This window comes from Daldinia caldariorum, assembly GCF_022478825.1.
Source record: "Daldinia caldariorum strain CBS 122874 unplaced genomic scaffold F4812scaffold_2, whole genome shotgun sequence".
Taxonomy (NCBI): Eukaryota; Fungi; Ascomycota; class Sordariomycetes; order Xylariales; family Hypoxylaceae; genus Daldinia; species Daldinia caldariorum.
In genome coordinates, this window is record NW_025953038.1 from 3,346,884 (window position 1) to 3,364,328 (window position 17,445).

At 46.9% G+C, this 17,445-nt stretch overlaps 3 protein-coding genes across 3 annotated transcripts; 1 reads left to right on the top strand and 2 right to left on the bottom strand.

Moving 5' to 3' along the window:
• The first annotated feature begins 968 nt into the window (after nucleotides 1-968).
• Nucleotides 969-2,398, top strand: F4812DRAFT_200519 (26S proteasome subunit P45 family protein). Its single transcript, XM_047930225.1, has 2 exons — nucleotides 969-1,342; nucleotides 1,411-2,398. The coding sequence occupies exons 1-2, from the start codon at nucleotides 1,108-1,110 to the stop codon at nucleotides 2,343-2,345; spliced, it is 1,170 nt and encodes a 389-aa protein (XP_047794276.1). The 5' UTR covers nucleotides 969-1,107; the 3' UTR covers nucleotides 2,346-2,398.
• Nucleotides 2,399-3,754: 1,356 nt separating this feature from the next.
• On the bottom strand, nucleotides 3,755-6,613 carry F4812DRAFT_449768 (uncharacterized protein; the record flags this gene model as incomplete). The annotated part of the gene is made up of 2 exons (XM_047936010.1): nucleotides 3,755-4,750; nucleotides 4,811-6,613. 2 exons carry the CDS (start codon nucleotides 6,611-6,613, stop codon nucleotides 3,755-3,757), a joined length of 2,799 nt encoding a protein of 932 aa, XP_047794277.1.
• Nucleotides 6,614-13,272: 6,659 nt separating this feature from the next.
• On the bottom strand, nucleotides 13,273-17,287 carry F4812DRAFT_416199 (uncharacterized protein). Its single transcript, XM_047933042.1, has one exon. It carries the CDS (start codon nucleotides 16,978-16,980, stop codon nucleotides 13,696-13,698), a length of 3,285 nt encoding a protein of 1,094 aa, XP_047794278.1. The 5' UTR covers nucleotides 16,981-17,287; the 3' UTR covers nucleotides 13,273-13,695.
• Nucleotides 17,288-17,445: the final 158 nt, after the last annotated feature.

Here is a 17,445-nt window from a genome sequence, read left to right on the forward strand (position 1 = left end):
CATAAGCCGTTTCGTGCGGAAGGTCTTGTTGATTACTTTGCAGTTGACAAAGCTTGGCTTTGCTTGGAAGGCAGCTATGGCGTAAGAAAGTGTACTATGTATGTATTATTGCTTCCTAAAAACAAATTGGACAGATTAGGTACCTAAATAAATTGGTGCCCATTGGTTGCTGCTGCATTCTTTGATCCTATACCTAGGTAGGTACCTGGTACTGTATTTGTAATGTACATAGGTACCACATCCCGGCAGCCGCGCCTGTGGGACACATTCGAAAAATTACATAGAGGTACAACCGCTTTATCAACAGCCCACTAACTGCAAAATAGAGAGATGATAGGTAACTCTGTGAAATTCTCCAAAATATCTGTTCTCCTTACTGAGCTTTTAGCTAATTAACCAGGAAACAAAACAATAGCTGCTGTAATCGCATTGCTTTAAACTCAATGACTTGAATTGATCGTGGTCGTGGTCCAATCGACTTATTCCGCAAATACCTGCGGTGAAAAGTTCTGGAAGATCTTCGAAGTAGACCTACGTAATTGATGCATGTGAGCTTTCGCCAGGCTTCGAAAAAATCAATGCATATGCTGTAGTCGCAGTCGCAGTTGCACCTTGCTACACGATGCAGCTCTGTGCCGCATCCGAGTTTTACGTAATTACATTAAGTAGATAAGCAGAAGCAGCAGGTGCATAAAAAACGGTTGTGCAATGTGCAATCCACCTGCAGGTGCCCGCTGCGCTGAAAGTCGGCATTTTAGATTCGCCGTAGTTCCGGAACGCGTTGGCTGCCAACTGCCTGCGGCCCCGGCCCTCTGTCGTCGGATCTAAGCTTTTAACTGACCCCGGTCCAGGCCATCATCCATTGGCGCAAGCCTTAGCCTCAACAGGTCCCATATCCCAACTCTATCGCTAGGTAACTTACTTCATCGTCATCACCCATCCACATCCACAACCGCACCCACATCACATCACATTTTATTCTTTTCTCAGGTAGCAGCCAGCACCCATCGTTGTACATACATTTCGTAATATCCCCCTACAGCTTGAACCATCACACACACACACATCGATCTTCATTCAGTCCTCCTCGAGGAGCCCCCAACAACCATGGCGCTCGACAATTACTACCACAACAAGATCGAGGCGATGAAGCTCGAGATTCTTAAGGGCCAAGCTGTTCTCCGACGCCTCGAAGCCCAACGGAATGACTACAACTCCAGAGTGCGGCTGCTAAGGGAAGAGCTGGGTCTTCTGCAGCAGCCCGGGTCGTATGTCGGAGAGGTGGTTAAGGTGATGGGAACGAAGAAAGTGTTAGTGAAGGTGCACCCCGAAGGCAAATATGGTACGACACGAACAAGCTTTTGCGAGCCATGTGATGTGCTGTATAGGAGGTAGCTAACCCGTTCATAGTCGTCGACGTCTCCGACTCGGTAGACGTCGCAAAGCTCACGGTGGGCAAGCGAGTAACCCTGTTATCCGACTCGTACAAGCTCGAGAAGATCCTCCCGTCCTCCGTCGACCCCCTCGTCTCCCTCATGATGGTGGAGAAGGTGCCCGACAGCACCTACGATATGATCGGTGGTCTGGATCAACAGATCAAGGAAATCAAGGAAGTCATCGAGCTGGGGCTGAAGCACCCCGAACTCTTCGAGTCCCTCGGCATCGCCCAGCCAAAAGGTGTGCTTCTGTACGGACCTCCCGGTACGGGAAAGACCTTGCTGGCCCGAGCCGTCGCGCACCACACAGACTGCAAGTTCATCCGAGTCTCCGGCTCGGAACTCGTGCAGAAGTATATCGGTGAAGGTTCCCGTATGGTTCGCGAGCTGTTCGTCATGGCCCGAGAGCACGCCCCCTCGATCATATTCATGGACGAGATCGACTCGATCGGTTCGTCGCGAGTGGAGGGCTCCTCGGGCGGCGACTCGGAGGTGCAGCGGACCATGTTGGAGCTCCTCAACCAGCTGGACGGGTTCGAGCCGACCAAGAACATCAAAGTCATCATGGCGACGAACCGGCTCGACATCCTAGACCCCGCCCTGCTCCGCCCCGGCCGCATCGACCGAAAGATCGAGTTCCCCCCGCCGTCGGTCGAGGCCCGCGCCGACATCCTGCGCATCCACAGCCGAAAGATGAACCTGACGAGAGGCATCAACCTCACCAAGATCGCCGAGAAGATGAACGGGTGTTCCGGCGCCGAGCTGAAGGGCGTGTGTACGGAGGCCGGCATGTACGCCCTGCGCGAGCGGAGAGTCCACGTCACGCAGGAGGATTTCGAGCTGGCTACGGCCAAGATCCTGAACAAGCACGACGACAAGGAGGTTTCGCTCCAGAAATTCTGGAAATAAGCTTTGGGCAATGGGCAATGGGCACGGCGTGGCGTGGCGTGTTCTTACGCGATTTGTTCCATCTCATCGCAAATTTACCTTAGGTTAGGTACTTACTACGAACCTCTACTGCCTGCGGATGGAACCGAGAGATGAAGATGAGTAGGAAGATGGCCTTGGAACCAAAGTCAAAAAGATTACTATCTTTCTTTTTTCTTTTGGTAAAAGTGTACAATAAGTAATCATAGAGACGAAAGTAAGAAAGAAGAAATACGCGAAGCCCATTATAATATGTATGCACGTATCACGCAGGGCCTCTCTGGCTATTTCCCAGACGATATGATATGATATGGTATGCAAGGCAAGGCAAGGCAAGGCAAGGCGTCAGTTACACTTATTGCAGCAGCTACTAATTTCTTCGTACCTCTTGAGAGTGGTCTTTAGCTTATTCTATCTTGCCTTTTTTATGGGCAAATGTCTAGTTGCGTAAGTACCTAAGACAATAAAGAACGTAGAAAAATACGTAACTAGGAGTAGGTATTAAAAGCTCCAGAAGGCTGATCCCTATTTTAACTGTGACTCTTCGTGGTTGAGTTAGGTTAGATAAAGTCACTAGTAATAATATAACGAGAACTTCCTCCTGTAAGACGGTATTTCATGGGGACGGTTTACTTCGTATATGATTATATGGTATGATTAAATGGAATTATTAAAAGCCAACGATAAGAAGTAGGTAGGTATATATAATATAAGGCATAAAGCGGTTTCAACTGTAACGTGTATCGACATGTTTCTTCCTGTCTCTGCTCCGTATTAGCTAGTATGTACCTATCTATAGCTACCAAGACCAATATATACTCGCTATTATAGTTTTGCGGTAACCGTCCAGAAGAAGCAGGGCCATCGTCAAGGTCATCCACGACTACTAACAACAACCATCTTATCTTCCCCCATCCCCGTTCTTATTTATTATACATATCCAACCCCGTCGAACGTGGCTGTTCTCGATAGAAGGACTCTTATAAGCCCATCCATCCATATCTGCCTCTTTTAATTTTCTTGCTTGCTTGCTTGCTTATTTTAGGTAGGTTATTTTCTTTCCTGGTCCCTGCTCTCTACGTCCCTCGCTTTGTGCAATGCTTTCACCTCGCTAGAAGGAAAATAATAATAATGATAATAAAATTCGATAATGCCATGCCGTAGACCTTGAAACGCCCATAGAAGCAAGCACTAAATCCTCCTTGAACTCCGTGTACTCCTTGCCTAAGACTAGATCGTCTAGCCGATGGTATGTACCCTCCGACCGTATTAGAATGCCGTATCGATGCAAATGCGAACGTATGTAGTGTTTCATGGGCCGAGCCTTATTTCCTTTCGATTTTGTAAATTTTTGTCGAGACGTATTTTTTTGGTACTGTTTTTCCTTCTCTTCATCTTCGCACATTTATAGTTTCACTCCGTGGGCGACCCCTGCCACCGGCCGTACTGTTGCTCTTCTCGTGAACTCTCCAGACCCACTCTACCACCGTCTCATAGCAGAGAACGAACTGTCGTAGGCTTTGGACCATGCTCAGTCGTTGCCTTCTGAAATCTTCCACGGTAGCTTCTATCAGATCGAGATTTGAATCCTCGAGCCAACCAGTTTCTAACCCCTTCGTATCATCTTTGATCGGTCTGGGCCTATAGCCGTTGGTAGTGCTAGTCCGGCGACGGATAGGTGATCCTTCATTCATGCTCACGTCTCCATCTTCATCTACCCGACTAGCCGCAACTTGACGCTGCCGCTTTAACATGTCTATGACAGTATCAACAGTACAGAAGGTCCCAGTGCGACCACATCCGGCAGAGCAGTGCACAAGCATCGGCCTAGCATTAGCAGACTCGGGTTCGTCAGTCCAATTAATTGCCGCCGAAGGCTCAGCAGGGGCTGACGCGGCAATAGAGCTCGCATCCACAGGCAGCGAAGCACGCTGCATGATATTGGCCAGTTCAACGAGAGCTAGTAGGTGCGACGGTTGCGCTGGTGCACCGAAATCGGGCCACAGGAGATATTGAAGCTGGGTAATTTCGCGTATAGGAGAAAACGGATGAGCAGCGTGCGACAATGCAAATTTCCGGACAATAACGTAAGGGGTCTCGGACTGTGCCTGAGGCTGTTGCGTGTTCTGTGCGGACTCGAGCGTTGTCGTGGTAGCGGCGCGTCGTCGTCCGTGGTCCACTGTGGTGTTTGCAGGCGTAGGCCCGGGATTTGACCGATATTTATCTATATCGAGCGACACCTTCTTCTCGGAGATAGACTTGAGCTTGATAGGTCCAAATTCCTTGTCATGCCAATATGGATGACACTTTAGCTGACCCCCTTCAGATTCTGCGGTTAACATGACAATGACACGAACGTCTTGGTCCCATATCACGGACCAGAAATCCTATGGGGTAAATAGTTAGTTATGAACGACATTTATTAGCCTTAAAAGAAGTAAACTTACATCGAAGGTGGCCGGCAAAGGGCCCTGGGAGGCTATATAACGCTTATGGCTACGCGAGGCTTGAACATGGCTGGCATTGATATAATCGCAAGCACCTTGGGCCCGATTAGGCAAACGGACACGAGCATGCTCAAAAGGAAGGATATCCTTATACCGGTTTTTAACACCCTGCTCTACTCCTGAAAGGCAGACACGTCCGGAAGTTTGGCTTGGAGGCGCAGACGTATTGAACGACGCGTAGGCTTCTTTCATACGTGATTGTTCGCTGCGCTCGATTTTCAAAAACCTTTCAGATGCTTTCTTACCATGATCAGATGATCGGGTTACGTCTTGGAGCCAAGGGGGTAGTGTATTCGAATCTAAATTAGACGGCACAGAGATATCCATCTGCCCAACTCCGTCTGCTAGGTCCATGTTTTGCCGGATATTGCTAAAGAACGGGTTGGGGTTATTAGCATTAGATGGAAGCGCTACACCACCGATCACAGGGGCAAAGCTTGGTCGTCCACCATTCGGTAAGGTAATTGCGGTTCCCGGTCTTTCTGAAGCTGACTGATGATCGATGAACGAAGGATATTCGGCAGAAAAGGCATGGAACCCTCCCCTTAGAAGATATGAATTCCCAGAGAAACCTTCAGTCGTAAACTTCTTGAACATATTCATAGCTGAGGTTGCATCCCGTTTTTCTGTCGAGGAGGCATCGTATACTATGAGATACTTGGCATTTAACCATTGCGCAAATTTCTGTTGATCTTCTTCGGTCTGGAGAGTCTGCTGTAGCTTCTGCAAATTGAATGTAGCACGCTTCAACAGAGTCGTCGGAATACAAAGATTCAATGCGCCGCGGATACGCGATTGGGCATAATGGGAAGATACACGAACATCCAGCAGAAGAAACTCGTTCTCGGGTACATTTGAAAGCAGTTCTTTTAGCTGCCTTGGTAGAATAAGTCCGGGTCCATTTTCAAGTGTCGGCGGCAGCGTCTCAGCACGAGCTTTCGCGGGCTCTATCGTCCGCTCTAGCTTCTCATTAGAAATAGACAACGATAGTCGCGGGTGCCGATCTTCCATTTTGGACAATGCCGCCCTTCGTAAGGGCTCAAAAGGAGAGTCGGCACGAGCCGGCGACTCGAACCGAGGCATATTACTAAATGAGGGAAGATTCAGCGACACATCTGAATTTCTCTTCGAATCCGATGATACATACGCAGAGTCATGTAGACTATCCGTATCAACATCCATTCGAACACCTGCGCCATCGACAGCCTTGCCGTGAAGAGACCTAGTACTGGATAAATCCGAGGCGGTATCGCTATAATTGGTCGACAAACGCGGCGGCCTGGGTCTTACGAACATGGGCGACGGGGCTGGCGCAAAGTGGGCGCTACCTAGATTGAAGCCCTTGGCGCGGTTCGCATCGACTTGGCGTCTAAAAGCCTCGAATTCCGGGTTGGCATCAAGGGGAAGTTGTTTCGGTATTGCGGTACCAAACGACTTAATCGACGAGCTCGTCGGACTCCAGTGATCGGGAGGAGCGGCGGACGAGTTAACAACGTCAGCAGTCGAATGGTCAACGTTGAGACCGAAATAATTGGGACTAGGCGGCCGGACGTGGACATCTGTAACGATAGGGGGGAATTTTGTACTGGGAGGATAAGGTTGACCGACGGAATGAGGTATGCGAGGTGATGCCAGGGGGGTCGTAGATTTATTATTGGCGCGGAAAGATTGCATATTGGCTTGAGAAAGGCGGGGGTGATGAGAGTGAGACGATGTAAGAGCCGGTCTCGTAGATGTCTTCATGGTGTAATGGTGAGTGGTTGCGGCGCTGCTAAGGCCGGCTGCTAAACGGTCGTTGCTTTTCGTCGAGTCTGGAGCCATCTTCATTTTCATCTTACGTATGACGTCGTGTCTCTGAGCGTTCCAGCCTCTTCGTCTTCTTCCCATTTCAGTATTCGCCTGCCTTATAATTTGGGCATGGCGAGCGACAGCCTGTTTAAAGATGTATATACGTTCTTTTTCTTTTTCCTTTCTTCTTTTTTCTAATAAAAAAAGAGGCACTAGGATAATAATCTAGTTTTAGTGGCACGTATAATTCCTGCTTCCTCCTTACGTCGTGGTTGAGGCGTGGGAAAAACAAGCCGCCTCAAGAGTGAGACAGGCAAAGAAAATGTTCGAATATGGTGGTAACAGCCTCAAACGTAAAGGCGTATTACTCATAAAAAAATGATACGAGGTGACGGAGACAGAATAGAGTCCTGCTCTTTCGACTGTGACGATGATAATAGAAACACTTTTGAAAAAAAGATGGTGGGTGGGGGAGGAGACGGTTAGAAAAAGGGTCCTTTCTTGCCGCTCTTTCAGGCTTTGGGACCTCTTTTGCTTTTTTAATGTGTGGCCCGGTCAATAACTGTGGTGGTGTGCGTGTGTGCAGTGTGTGTAGGAGAGTTGTGTGTGTGGAATGGGACAATAAGGCCTGGACCACGGCGATCTCTACTTGGACGTGCTAGGTAGACGCAACTTTGGTTGCACGGGAAATAGAAGGAAAGGCTTTGCCCTGGCTTGATAGATGTGTACACACAGATGGGGGCGCTCTCGGGTTGCCTGACTGGAGCAAGGCGACTGACCTGGTTGTCTCGTGCAGGTACTTAAGACTTTTAAAAGAACCAAGGTACCTATTGTACAGCAGATAAAACTGGTAAAACTGGTAGGACTGTAGATTTCGGGGGGGGGGGGGGGGTCTGTTGAGGGTCGACACTACGGGAGTTTCTGGATCCTATTAGGGCAAGAGAATATGTCGCCTGAGGTAATGATCTGCGATTCAATGGCGCTACTTTACGACGGCGGCAAGGGTCGAAGGGGTGGGAGACACAGCGCCTTGAAAGCGTGGAGACGGACGATGTACTATGATCCATAAGTTACTTGTTCCTATTCTTCTACTTTTTTTTCTTTCTTACTTTAAAGCCTGTTCCCACTCTTATACCATGCTAAACAAATAGCTCGGACGAGAACAGGATGGTGACCCCATTGAGATGGAAAATTGTACTTTAAATTGTTACGCATGAATGTTTTCTATAGGTAAGATAATAATAATGAATATGTACTATGAGGTAGATGTTAGTTACCTACTATGTAGGGAGGCACTCTCACTCACATTATAGATTCGGTTGGCTACGTAATGTAAGATTGGAGAAAAAGTGATTGAAATGCAAAGAATAAAGGGTTCCCGCCTTGATGACGAAATGGTCAAAAGTTTGGAGGTGGAAAGAATAAGCAGAAGGACCCTTAAATTGACGGCTCGGTGAAACCTTTTTTTTTTTTTTTTTTCCTTTTTGGTGTGGTACTTACAACTTACTAGCTTAAAAGAAAGGTACATATACATAGGTACCTAACATAATATTTCAACCTATCCATATATATTCATATAGATAAGAGAGAGCTTGTTTTCTTTTTTTCTTTTAATAAGTCCACCTAATTAATCATTTCATCATCCTTTAAGTAATTTTCTTAAAATACTTGCACATGCCACTCGCCATCCGTAATATGTAGCTTAAGAAACTTTCGGTTTGTAATGGTTTTATCAGACTCTCATCTCGCATCTGATGTTTGCAAGGTTCGTGGGTTCAACCATGCTTAAGGCAGATTTGGTAGGTCCATGTATGTGAACATATACATCCGAAATAGTTTCGTACAATTAGGTACACAAAAATAGACCATAAGGTGGGACAGGACTTGCGAGGTACTAAAAAAGTACGTAATTTACACATGTGTACGTACCGTAGTGTATGCACCATATCATGGATGTATGCACATTGACGCGGACCCGAGATGGTGCATCATAAAGACGTCATAGTCAGTGCCTTAGGTAGGTAAGGTAGGTACTTGAAGACAACATACAGGTATAGTAGTAAAGCAAGCATGCGCACAGGCCACGTGCGACCCCCTTTTTTGGAAATAATGACATGCCAGCCGCTAGTCCTTGTATGGATAAGTGGCAGACAAGTTGCAGAACAAGCTGCTGCTTGTCTGTTCTCTCGTCTGTTCTGGACCCTTTTCCCCTCATCCAGAATCGACAAAGATCATCCCACTCTACTCCATACCACCGCGAAAATCCCATTTGGTACATACTATGGTACCAGGCCAAAGTAAAACCACCCTTTGAAGTACCGCACAAAAAGGCTCTATAAGCCACTACACCACATTAAGACTCGTATGACCGGGGGTTTCAAAAGATACATTCAAGACTTAAAAAGAATAAGAAATCCTACCTCCACCGTTTATATACCTTTTATAAATGAAATATCTATTAAATTAATCTTTAAATAAGCAAAAATATAATACTCTTATCAGATTTTACTTAATGTGTTCAGATATTGAGATATCTAATGTACTAATATTGATACGTTAAAAGTTATTGCATAGGCCACATTATAGCGTGTTACCTTCGACAGGGGTTTTACTTACCCATGATACCATAGTAGTGCTAGAGTGGTAAATGTCCTTAGTCGAGTTTTTTTAATTGCTCGAAAATTCTGGACCGGTCACTCGGTGCTCAATCTGGTTTTCGAGTCCATTAGCCGGCCAAGGTACTATGCGTCCGCGTCCTCCGTCGCACCTCAGACGCGGTGAGGCTGAGATTAGTATTTTGATGGTTTCGAGTTTCTCTAGGGGTTATCCTAGCAGTTCCTAGTATTCGGATAATCAAACATGCGATTCGGCATATCCATATCATCCAACATACCAACTCGAGTACGAACTTGGATTTTTTTTTTCCATTTCTCAGAGCAATCCTCGCCGAAATCAGGAAATATGTTTAGTTTATCGGCCATGGTTTGATAAATCCATACCTCCTACATGTTACAGTCATCACTATGCGTGCTAGCCCTTCACGGAGTTAGCCCCTGGCAGGATCCACGCGACCTTATGTACGATACACTACCTCTTACCTGTAGTGTATGTAGGGGCAAGAGGTATTGCCTACCTACATACCTGCCTGAGTTTGCCAGATTACCAAATCAATAGTTGACGACCATTTACTTAAAGATCATCGTGCTCAGTGCTGCCCAAATCCGTGGGTCTAGCTGACTAGCGATACCGAATATAGAACATAACAATACCTATTCGATAGCTGCTTTCACGGGTTCACACATCCACTACCTCTAAAGAATCATCAAGAGAGGCCATACCTTTAAGGTGGGAGGGTTACGATAACCAACGCTAAAAATGACAGAAGATCGTCTAGCTGCCAGCATAGGGCGCATTAGCTGGGTTACAAGGCCAACCCTATAGACTACAGGCTACAGGTGTTTTTGAACCGAGCCGCTTTTTTTCCTCTTCTCTTCGTTCCCGCGTCAAAGTCGGCAATGCTATAATGACATGTGTACATGTGTCTAAATTTGACAACTCAGTCCACAAGTCTCCTGATCTTGTCATCCAGTGGTGATAGGCACACGACGTCTACTATGTACTTTCTTCAACCGTCGCGTCGCACGCTAAAATGGCAGAGGGGGTCGTTTTTTTTTTTAGTGTATAGAAGTTTCGTCCCTTGGCGTCTCTTTATAACTCCTCTTATCACACCATTTCTACGTCATTATGCTTCTCCGTATGTTGTACTGCCGAGTTCCCACGAGGTCCAGGTCGTCTGCTCGGATGACTGTTATATTACTTGTGAAATTGCTCGTTATTTATTCGTTTGAAACAATTCTTTTCTTCCGTCAAGCTTCTACAAAATAAAATACCTCTCTACCATAGCTTTTGGACTCAATGAAGTTGCACAAGGGTGGGACATAAAATGTCGCGATACACAGTATTTACTGTATCTGGGCAAGCCAAGGTAGATCCGTACATAGTATACGTGCCCTGGTGCCGTGGAATGCAGATCAGCATTGCACCACCTCTCCGCATCAGAATTAGACATGCACCTCGAGGGTCTGGAACCTGGAGAAACAAAGGGGAGAATGTATCAGGACGAATAGCATCAAGGCCACAAGAAACCTGCCTGCCTGTTTCAGCGCTTTCTGGCTGATATCTCAGATATCTCAGTGCTCCAAATCCGACTTTGGCGGCCGATCCCAAGCTCTAGACATGGGGGTAGTGCGGCATCCCAGCGGCATCCCATATTGCGTTATCAATCCCGTTCCGCTTACTTCGATTTCTCACCGCTGTTGTACGGTGTACATACAATCCTGGAGGATCGTCGAAAATAAATCGCCATGTACGAAGTACAATACATAGCAATACGTACATATTTATCAGTGGAGGATTTTCTCCGTCCTACTACACTACCTCTATAGTGTACTAAGTACATGAGCTATACTATGGTAAGAGATATATATACTACGGTATGAGCTATATGTATCCGACCAAGCACTAGGTATTGTACCTACCGACGCCGATCAGATCATCAATGTTCCGCAGGGCTTCATTTTAGCTATTTAGTACCTCGCATTTATTACATTCATTAGGACGCGAGCCCTTCTCTCTTAGGCCCCGGGCCTAACAATAGCCGCGCCACGTGAACTCAGTTAACTTTATTAGGACTTCGAAGACGGACGTCGTGTTGGAGCATACCACCGCCAATAGCACCGCAATAGTGAAGAGACGGAGTCATACTGGCAGGTGAACGAGTCCCCCCCAATGGCTATTTATCCGTAAGCCCCGGCCGAGAGCCTACGGGCCAAGACAACCGCACCGCACCAATAAGCTATTCACCCGCTTTGAGAAAGAATCTAGACCAGCGAACGATAAGCCAGTGGCAGGCCGGCATTGCGTAAGTACCTATATAGCAGACAGGCCGGTGATGCAATGGCATAAGCACGGTGTGCGAAAACCGAATTATCTATGAGTAGCCTATTCGCTTATACCTGTTTCCTGCTATGTCATGTGTCTGCGGCATTCTACGTATCAGAGGTGCCTTAGGGAGGAGGCAAAAATCCAACAATTATTACTTTTTTTTTTCGTCTTCTATGGAAATCAAATAATTTGATTCACGAGAATCGTTTCCCATCAGCAACAAATAGAAAAAAAGAATAAAAAATAAAAAGAGATAAGAACTGCGAGTCTCAGTTTACAAAGTGTATTGTTGTCTAGGTAGGAAAGTTTTGACCTTTGTGTTTCCCAGGCTTTTCCCAGGGTCCACCCAGAAACAGAAACAGAAACAGAAAAAAAAAGCCGTACAACAAGGTATCGAATTTATTGAGAAATCCTATCGTGGAAAAAGCAATCCCCATCTGCGATGCTTGTCCCAAATGTTGTTAAACCTGCCTTACCTTAAGTAGGAGGTAGGTACCTATCCCCTATCACCGCCCCTACATACATAGGTAGGTAGGTTAGGTACCTACATACAATACAATACAAAGTAGTCCCCGGAATCCGACGTAAGGGATCATGGCACTCGCTCAAACCCCGTCTCCGCGCATACATACCTTAGTTAGGCACGGGTTACTGTCGGGGAATCAGTGGGGGCTGAGCGCCTTTCGATGGTTGGATGGTATTGTATGGATCTTTGGTGACCTCCGCCCGCCGGCCCCCGCCTCTTTCCCCCTTGCCTTTATATCGAGAATGATAACTCCTTACGCCTACCTAGCTGAGTAGGATGTTCGCGCCACGCGTATATTTCTCGGTCTTTTAGTCCTCCTCGATGCCTGTCCGGAATACTTATAGACCTAGGTCGATGAAGAAGATAACTACATGAAATACCTAAGCAGGCAGGCAGGTACTTGACCTCCAATCTCGCTTCTTCGTCCTGAATCGACTCGTGTGATTGCATGGGAAGTTCTTATACGCTGGCGATAACAGCGCAACACCTCGCACCGTCAGTCTTCAAATTTCGTGGAAGATATGAAAAGCTGGCTAAAACGCCAGTAGGCAGTCAGATATTTCCTACGCTACCTATGGATAATAACAGCTCTTTTTCTAAACTATGGGGAAATAGTACTCGCTTACAGCAGTTCTATAGCGTGAAACTATAGCCCGCGTCAAGAGTCGCGGCAGTCTCGTCACGACATGGCATGACATGACATCTTGCTACGACAATGACAGGCTGCTTGGTTCTAGCGAAAGTATAAGTTGAATTAAACTCCTCGTGATTACTTACCTAGATTGTGTAAGAAGTGGCGTGTTATCTTTCCGCATGCCCACCTCCTACTATAGACTATAAATGTCATGCGGCTCTCTGTGAAACCTGATCCATAAAGAAAGACACACTTTAGCCCACGAATATAATACCCCAGATAACGTTTGGCTTGGAGAACGTAGGTAGTGGTCATGAAGTACCATGTTGCAAGAAACATATCATAAGTAGGGCTGATAACGCCACGAGAGATCCGTATTAGCCACTCGAGGAGAACCTGGGCAGGACAATTCCTACGTAGAGCTCTTCTACTGCCTTGACTCTATACTTGGAACTAAATAGCAGAATAGATACTGGCCTTGAACCAACTGCATCCCGTATCTACGTCCAAGGAGAACCGGGCCCTCGAGAGATACGATAAAGTAACCAGAGTAGTTATCTTAGATAAGTTTACCTCAGGTCTTAGATGTGATGAATCTGTTTTCAACGCATTGAATAATAGTCTCTCTTATATCGATTAATAGGTATGCTCATAGCTAGAATAAAGCTTTCGGTGAGATCACACATAAACTCAGTCTTGTGTGACGATGAATAGGTAGACATCAAATATGTCTTCACAAGGTACCTAAGCAAAGCCTCGTGACAAATCTCCGCCCCTAAGATATTCCGGAACCACGCCGTTTGCCTGACCGTAGCCGACTAAACACCTAACCATGCTTGAAAGCAATATGCACTGTAGGGTATCGATACAACTCCTATTACTTGGTCCCATGCCATCATTGCCCTTCCATATCATGCAACCATATATTTGTCCTTACCATAGGGCGTCTCCATCAAAACTGTCTCTGCTTCCCGATTCTTGTCTCGCCTTCTGAAGCTCGACATTTACGTCCCAAGCGTTGAGAAAATCATCCAAGTTCTCCATGACGTCCGCAACGTGATCTATGCCCTGGCTCTCTTTTCGCCACGGTGATTGCTTTATATCAGCCACATCTTCAACTATATCTTCACCATCTTTATCCTGGGTTTCAACGAGACCTTCACGCCCACAGGCCGCATAAGCATCCGCCCCTCGGAAAGCCTCTGCCATTGCGCCAATATGCGGGCTTGCAGGCTTTTGCTGCGAGGGGCTCGGGAGTAGACGCGGCTGCAGTCGAAGTCGGACATTCCTGCTACTGGCACGTAGCTTCATGGCATCAAAGTGTCCCTGAAATTGGTTGTCGACATCCTCATCCCCAGCATTGACGAGTATCCGTGGTGGAGGTGATGCGGCTCTTGTGGTGCTGAATACCGGTGAAGTGTCCATGTTGTCTTCGTTTGGTAACGGGGCGAATGACACTCGTCGCTGGCCCCTTGAGATATCCCGCGGGTTTGAATACGCGGCATTTGATAAGATTCCGACGGTACGACCGGTGGATGGGTGTGTAGAGTTCTTTCGTCGACGTTTCGGAGATGGCGTATTGAATAAAGAGAATGGCTTGATTGAACTTTCGAGATCAGGGGTACGCACGTGAGGTAAGGTCCCTCGCGGAGGTGTAGTAGGAGTATTCACTCTATGTTCCGAGAGCCGATTATCTGGTTCCTGAGCTAACATGCGAGGTTGAGGGTGTGGAAACAGTGGATTATTATCAAAACTTGGTGGTGTAGGCGAGGCAGGCGGGCGTTCAGAAGGAGTCATCATGTCTATATCTGTTGTAGGCCAGTGATTTTGACACTCCGCAGATGTCACTGTCTGCTGTAGTATGTTTGTCGGTATGTTCTCTCCAACCATCCTAGAATACAAATCTCGCCTATCTGGTTTCGCGGGGTCCAAGATCTCCTTAGCCCAGGGGTTCTGCTGTAATGGGTTGGCCCAAGATACTTCATGGTCCTTGGTTTGAGAGCCTGGCAACACCGTCTGGTATGGATGATGACGGTATGAGGGCCCACTTTCAACGGGCTCCAGCTTAATGTGCTTGACTGTTAGGTCTACGGATGAAGGACGATCTAACATAGCGGTCTCGGCCGGAGTGTCTTTCTCGAGAGCCTCTTCAACGTTGGCAATTGGGATATTCGGCTTATCGTCACCAATGCTCCATTCCAATTGTGGTAGTGGTACTGTGACTGGGTCGGATTCGCTATCCGATTCTGTTCTTCGTGTTATTCCTACTAAATTCCCTGTTGGGTCGTGTGCTTCTGCCCTGGCATCTGCGTTGTTAGATACGTGGTTGAGTGTAAGCAAATCAGTGGTCTCGATTGGTGTGGCCCGATTAAAATTTATTGGATCATTGGTTAAGGTAGACCCCTCATCTATCAATAATGCAAAATCGGTCGGATGGGTTTTGAAGACCGCAGGGCTTTCGAGGCTGTCGACGCTTCTTTTCCTTTCTGCATCAAATACTATATGTGATACGTGCGAGGTGTGAATTACCACGTCTGGGACGTTGTATTCTGTGGCCGTATTCTCTGGGTGAAGAGCGTTGGCAGTCTCCGCCAGGATTGACATGCCAGTTGCGGAGGTTCGCAGTAGACGGAGATTCTCGTCAACCATTTTTGGATCATCATAAAGCCCAGGCTCTGTTGAGACTACATAACCAATGGTTTCGTTGCACTTATGTGGTTCTTCAACATCACCGTTGATGGTTTGGTCCCTGAGAATTTCGTCTTTTAGTGCTGACGATGCGATCTGGCATTGATATTTTTGAATGTCGTCGTCATCTTCCTCACGGCTATACATTGACTCTAGTAAATGCACAGACGCTTGAGCTATAGCTATCGGTCCCATGCTAACACAATGGTACGACACAGTAGCCTGTGGTAGGGGGGATAGATTTCTGGGAATGGTAACAGCCGCCACATCTTCGTCTTTCGGAGTTTCGGTTGTTCCAGTCTGAGTCAGCTTAGAATGAATACTCGCGACTGAGACCGGACCAGCTATGGGAGTCGACTCCTTTGGGGGCCGTGCTCGATAGTGAAAACTTTGGTCTACGTAACTCTCGAAAGTAGAATCCTCTTCTGCTCCTTCGCGTATTGAAGTGTCTTGCTTGCTTAGATTCACAGGGGACTCGTTTGAACGAGTTGTTCTTTCAGGATCCGAAATGGACCCGCATTCCTTGGCTTTCATGAGTGAGCAGTCGTGCGTAGTAAAGGCAATCTTTGTGCCAGTAGGCTGCACTATTATGTCCTTGGCACTTAGTTGAGCACCACTAGAGAAATTGCCCCCTAGCGGCGTCGTCTCGCCTTGCGTAGTAACCTCAATCTCTCTTCCGCGCTTTAGTTCTGGACACTTTCGGCTAATCGTAGATGATGGAGTAGCCAATTCAAAGCTGTGGTTAGCCTTCAACTTTGAGAAACCCGTAGTTTCAGGACAGTGTATGCTTAGAGGAACTGAGGTACTTCGGATCGGTGCCTGCGTCGATAATAGGGGTGTGGGCGTAAATTTTGTGTTGGTGTTTTGTGAACTGCTCAGCTTCTTTCGTTTTGATGTCTTCCTTAACCATTCTTGCCCAATAGGTCGTTTCTTTCTAGGCTCGCCGTTGTCGTCACAGACTACTTGATTAGGTGCCCAAAACTCATCTCTCTCTAATATAGTATTTCTTGATACCTCCTTCGTCCACGCCTGTATCCGACTCTGCTTCTCGGTCTCCAACGAATGGCCGGAGAACTGTAACTCGCGGTTACTTTCGGGGCTAGGTAAATGACAACGCATAGAACTATCAGTGCCGGATGTGGTATTATATTTCTGCTCAAAGCGCTGAGAACTCTTAAGGAGACGATCCTTGAACGATGGGGTAGAGTTGGCCGTATATTTGGATTTGACAACGGATTTCTTGACTGCAGGTTGCTTCGGGAGCCATGGGTTCTTCCAGCCGGAAGCTTCGTCGAAGGGACCATGTAGAGATGCGGACATAATTCGAACAGGCTTTCCCTGTAAGTATCGTAGTGCTTGCGCCTCATACCTTAACCTCTTGGCGATTTTTTCGGCATCGTCGAGTTCTTCATCTGAGCCTAGGCAGATAATGTCGTCAGGGTCCGACGGCGGTGGTGCAGCACAATAAATCGGTTCGTTTCCGAGGCGAGTTCGTCTCCACGATTCGACACCAGTGATATCCCTATCCATCGTTTCAATACCAAATACCACAGTTTGTTAATCTCACATCATGCTTCGAATCGGAAGTAGGACTAGTAGAGAAATTTCAATTCAAAGTTTGGTTGGGGAGGAGGGGGAAGGGAATGAGAAAATCGAAGGTTGATTAGAAAGTTGAAGGCGGGGCTCAGTTTTTAGACACTGAACAAGTCGAATAAAAAAAAAGGGTTGACTTAGGTACATGTATTTTGTTACAACTCACTGCCCGTTCGCTACCTTAGGTATGTATTTAGGTAGGTATGTGCCTGTGTATGAGCCTGTGTGCTTAACTTTACTAAGAGGTGCGTTAGGTAATACTACCTAAACTTTATTTAGTCGGGAATTTAGGGAATTGCAAAAGACGCGACTGAGCGCGTTAATTGAAATTAGGTAATTCAGTAATGTGGCTAAACACCTACGGCTAGACCGATACGGATTAGTAGATATGGCTGAATAAAT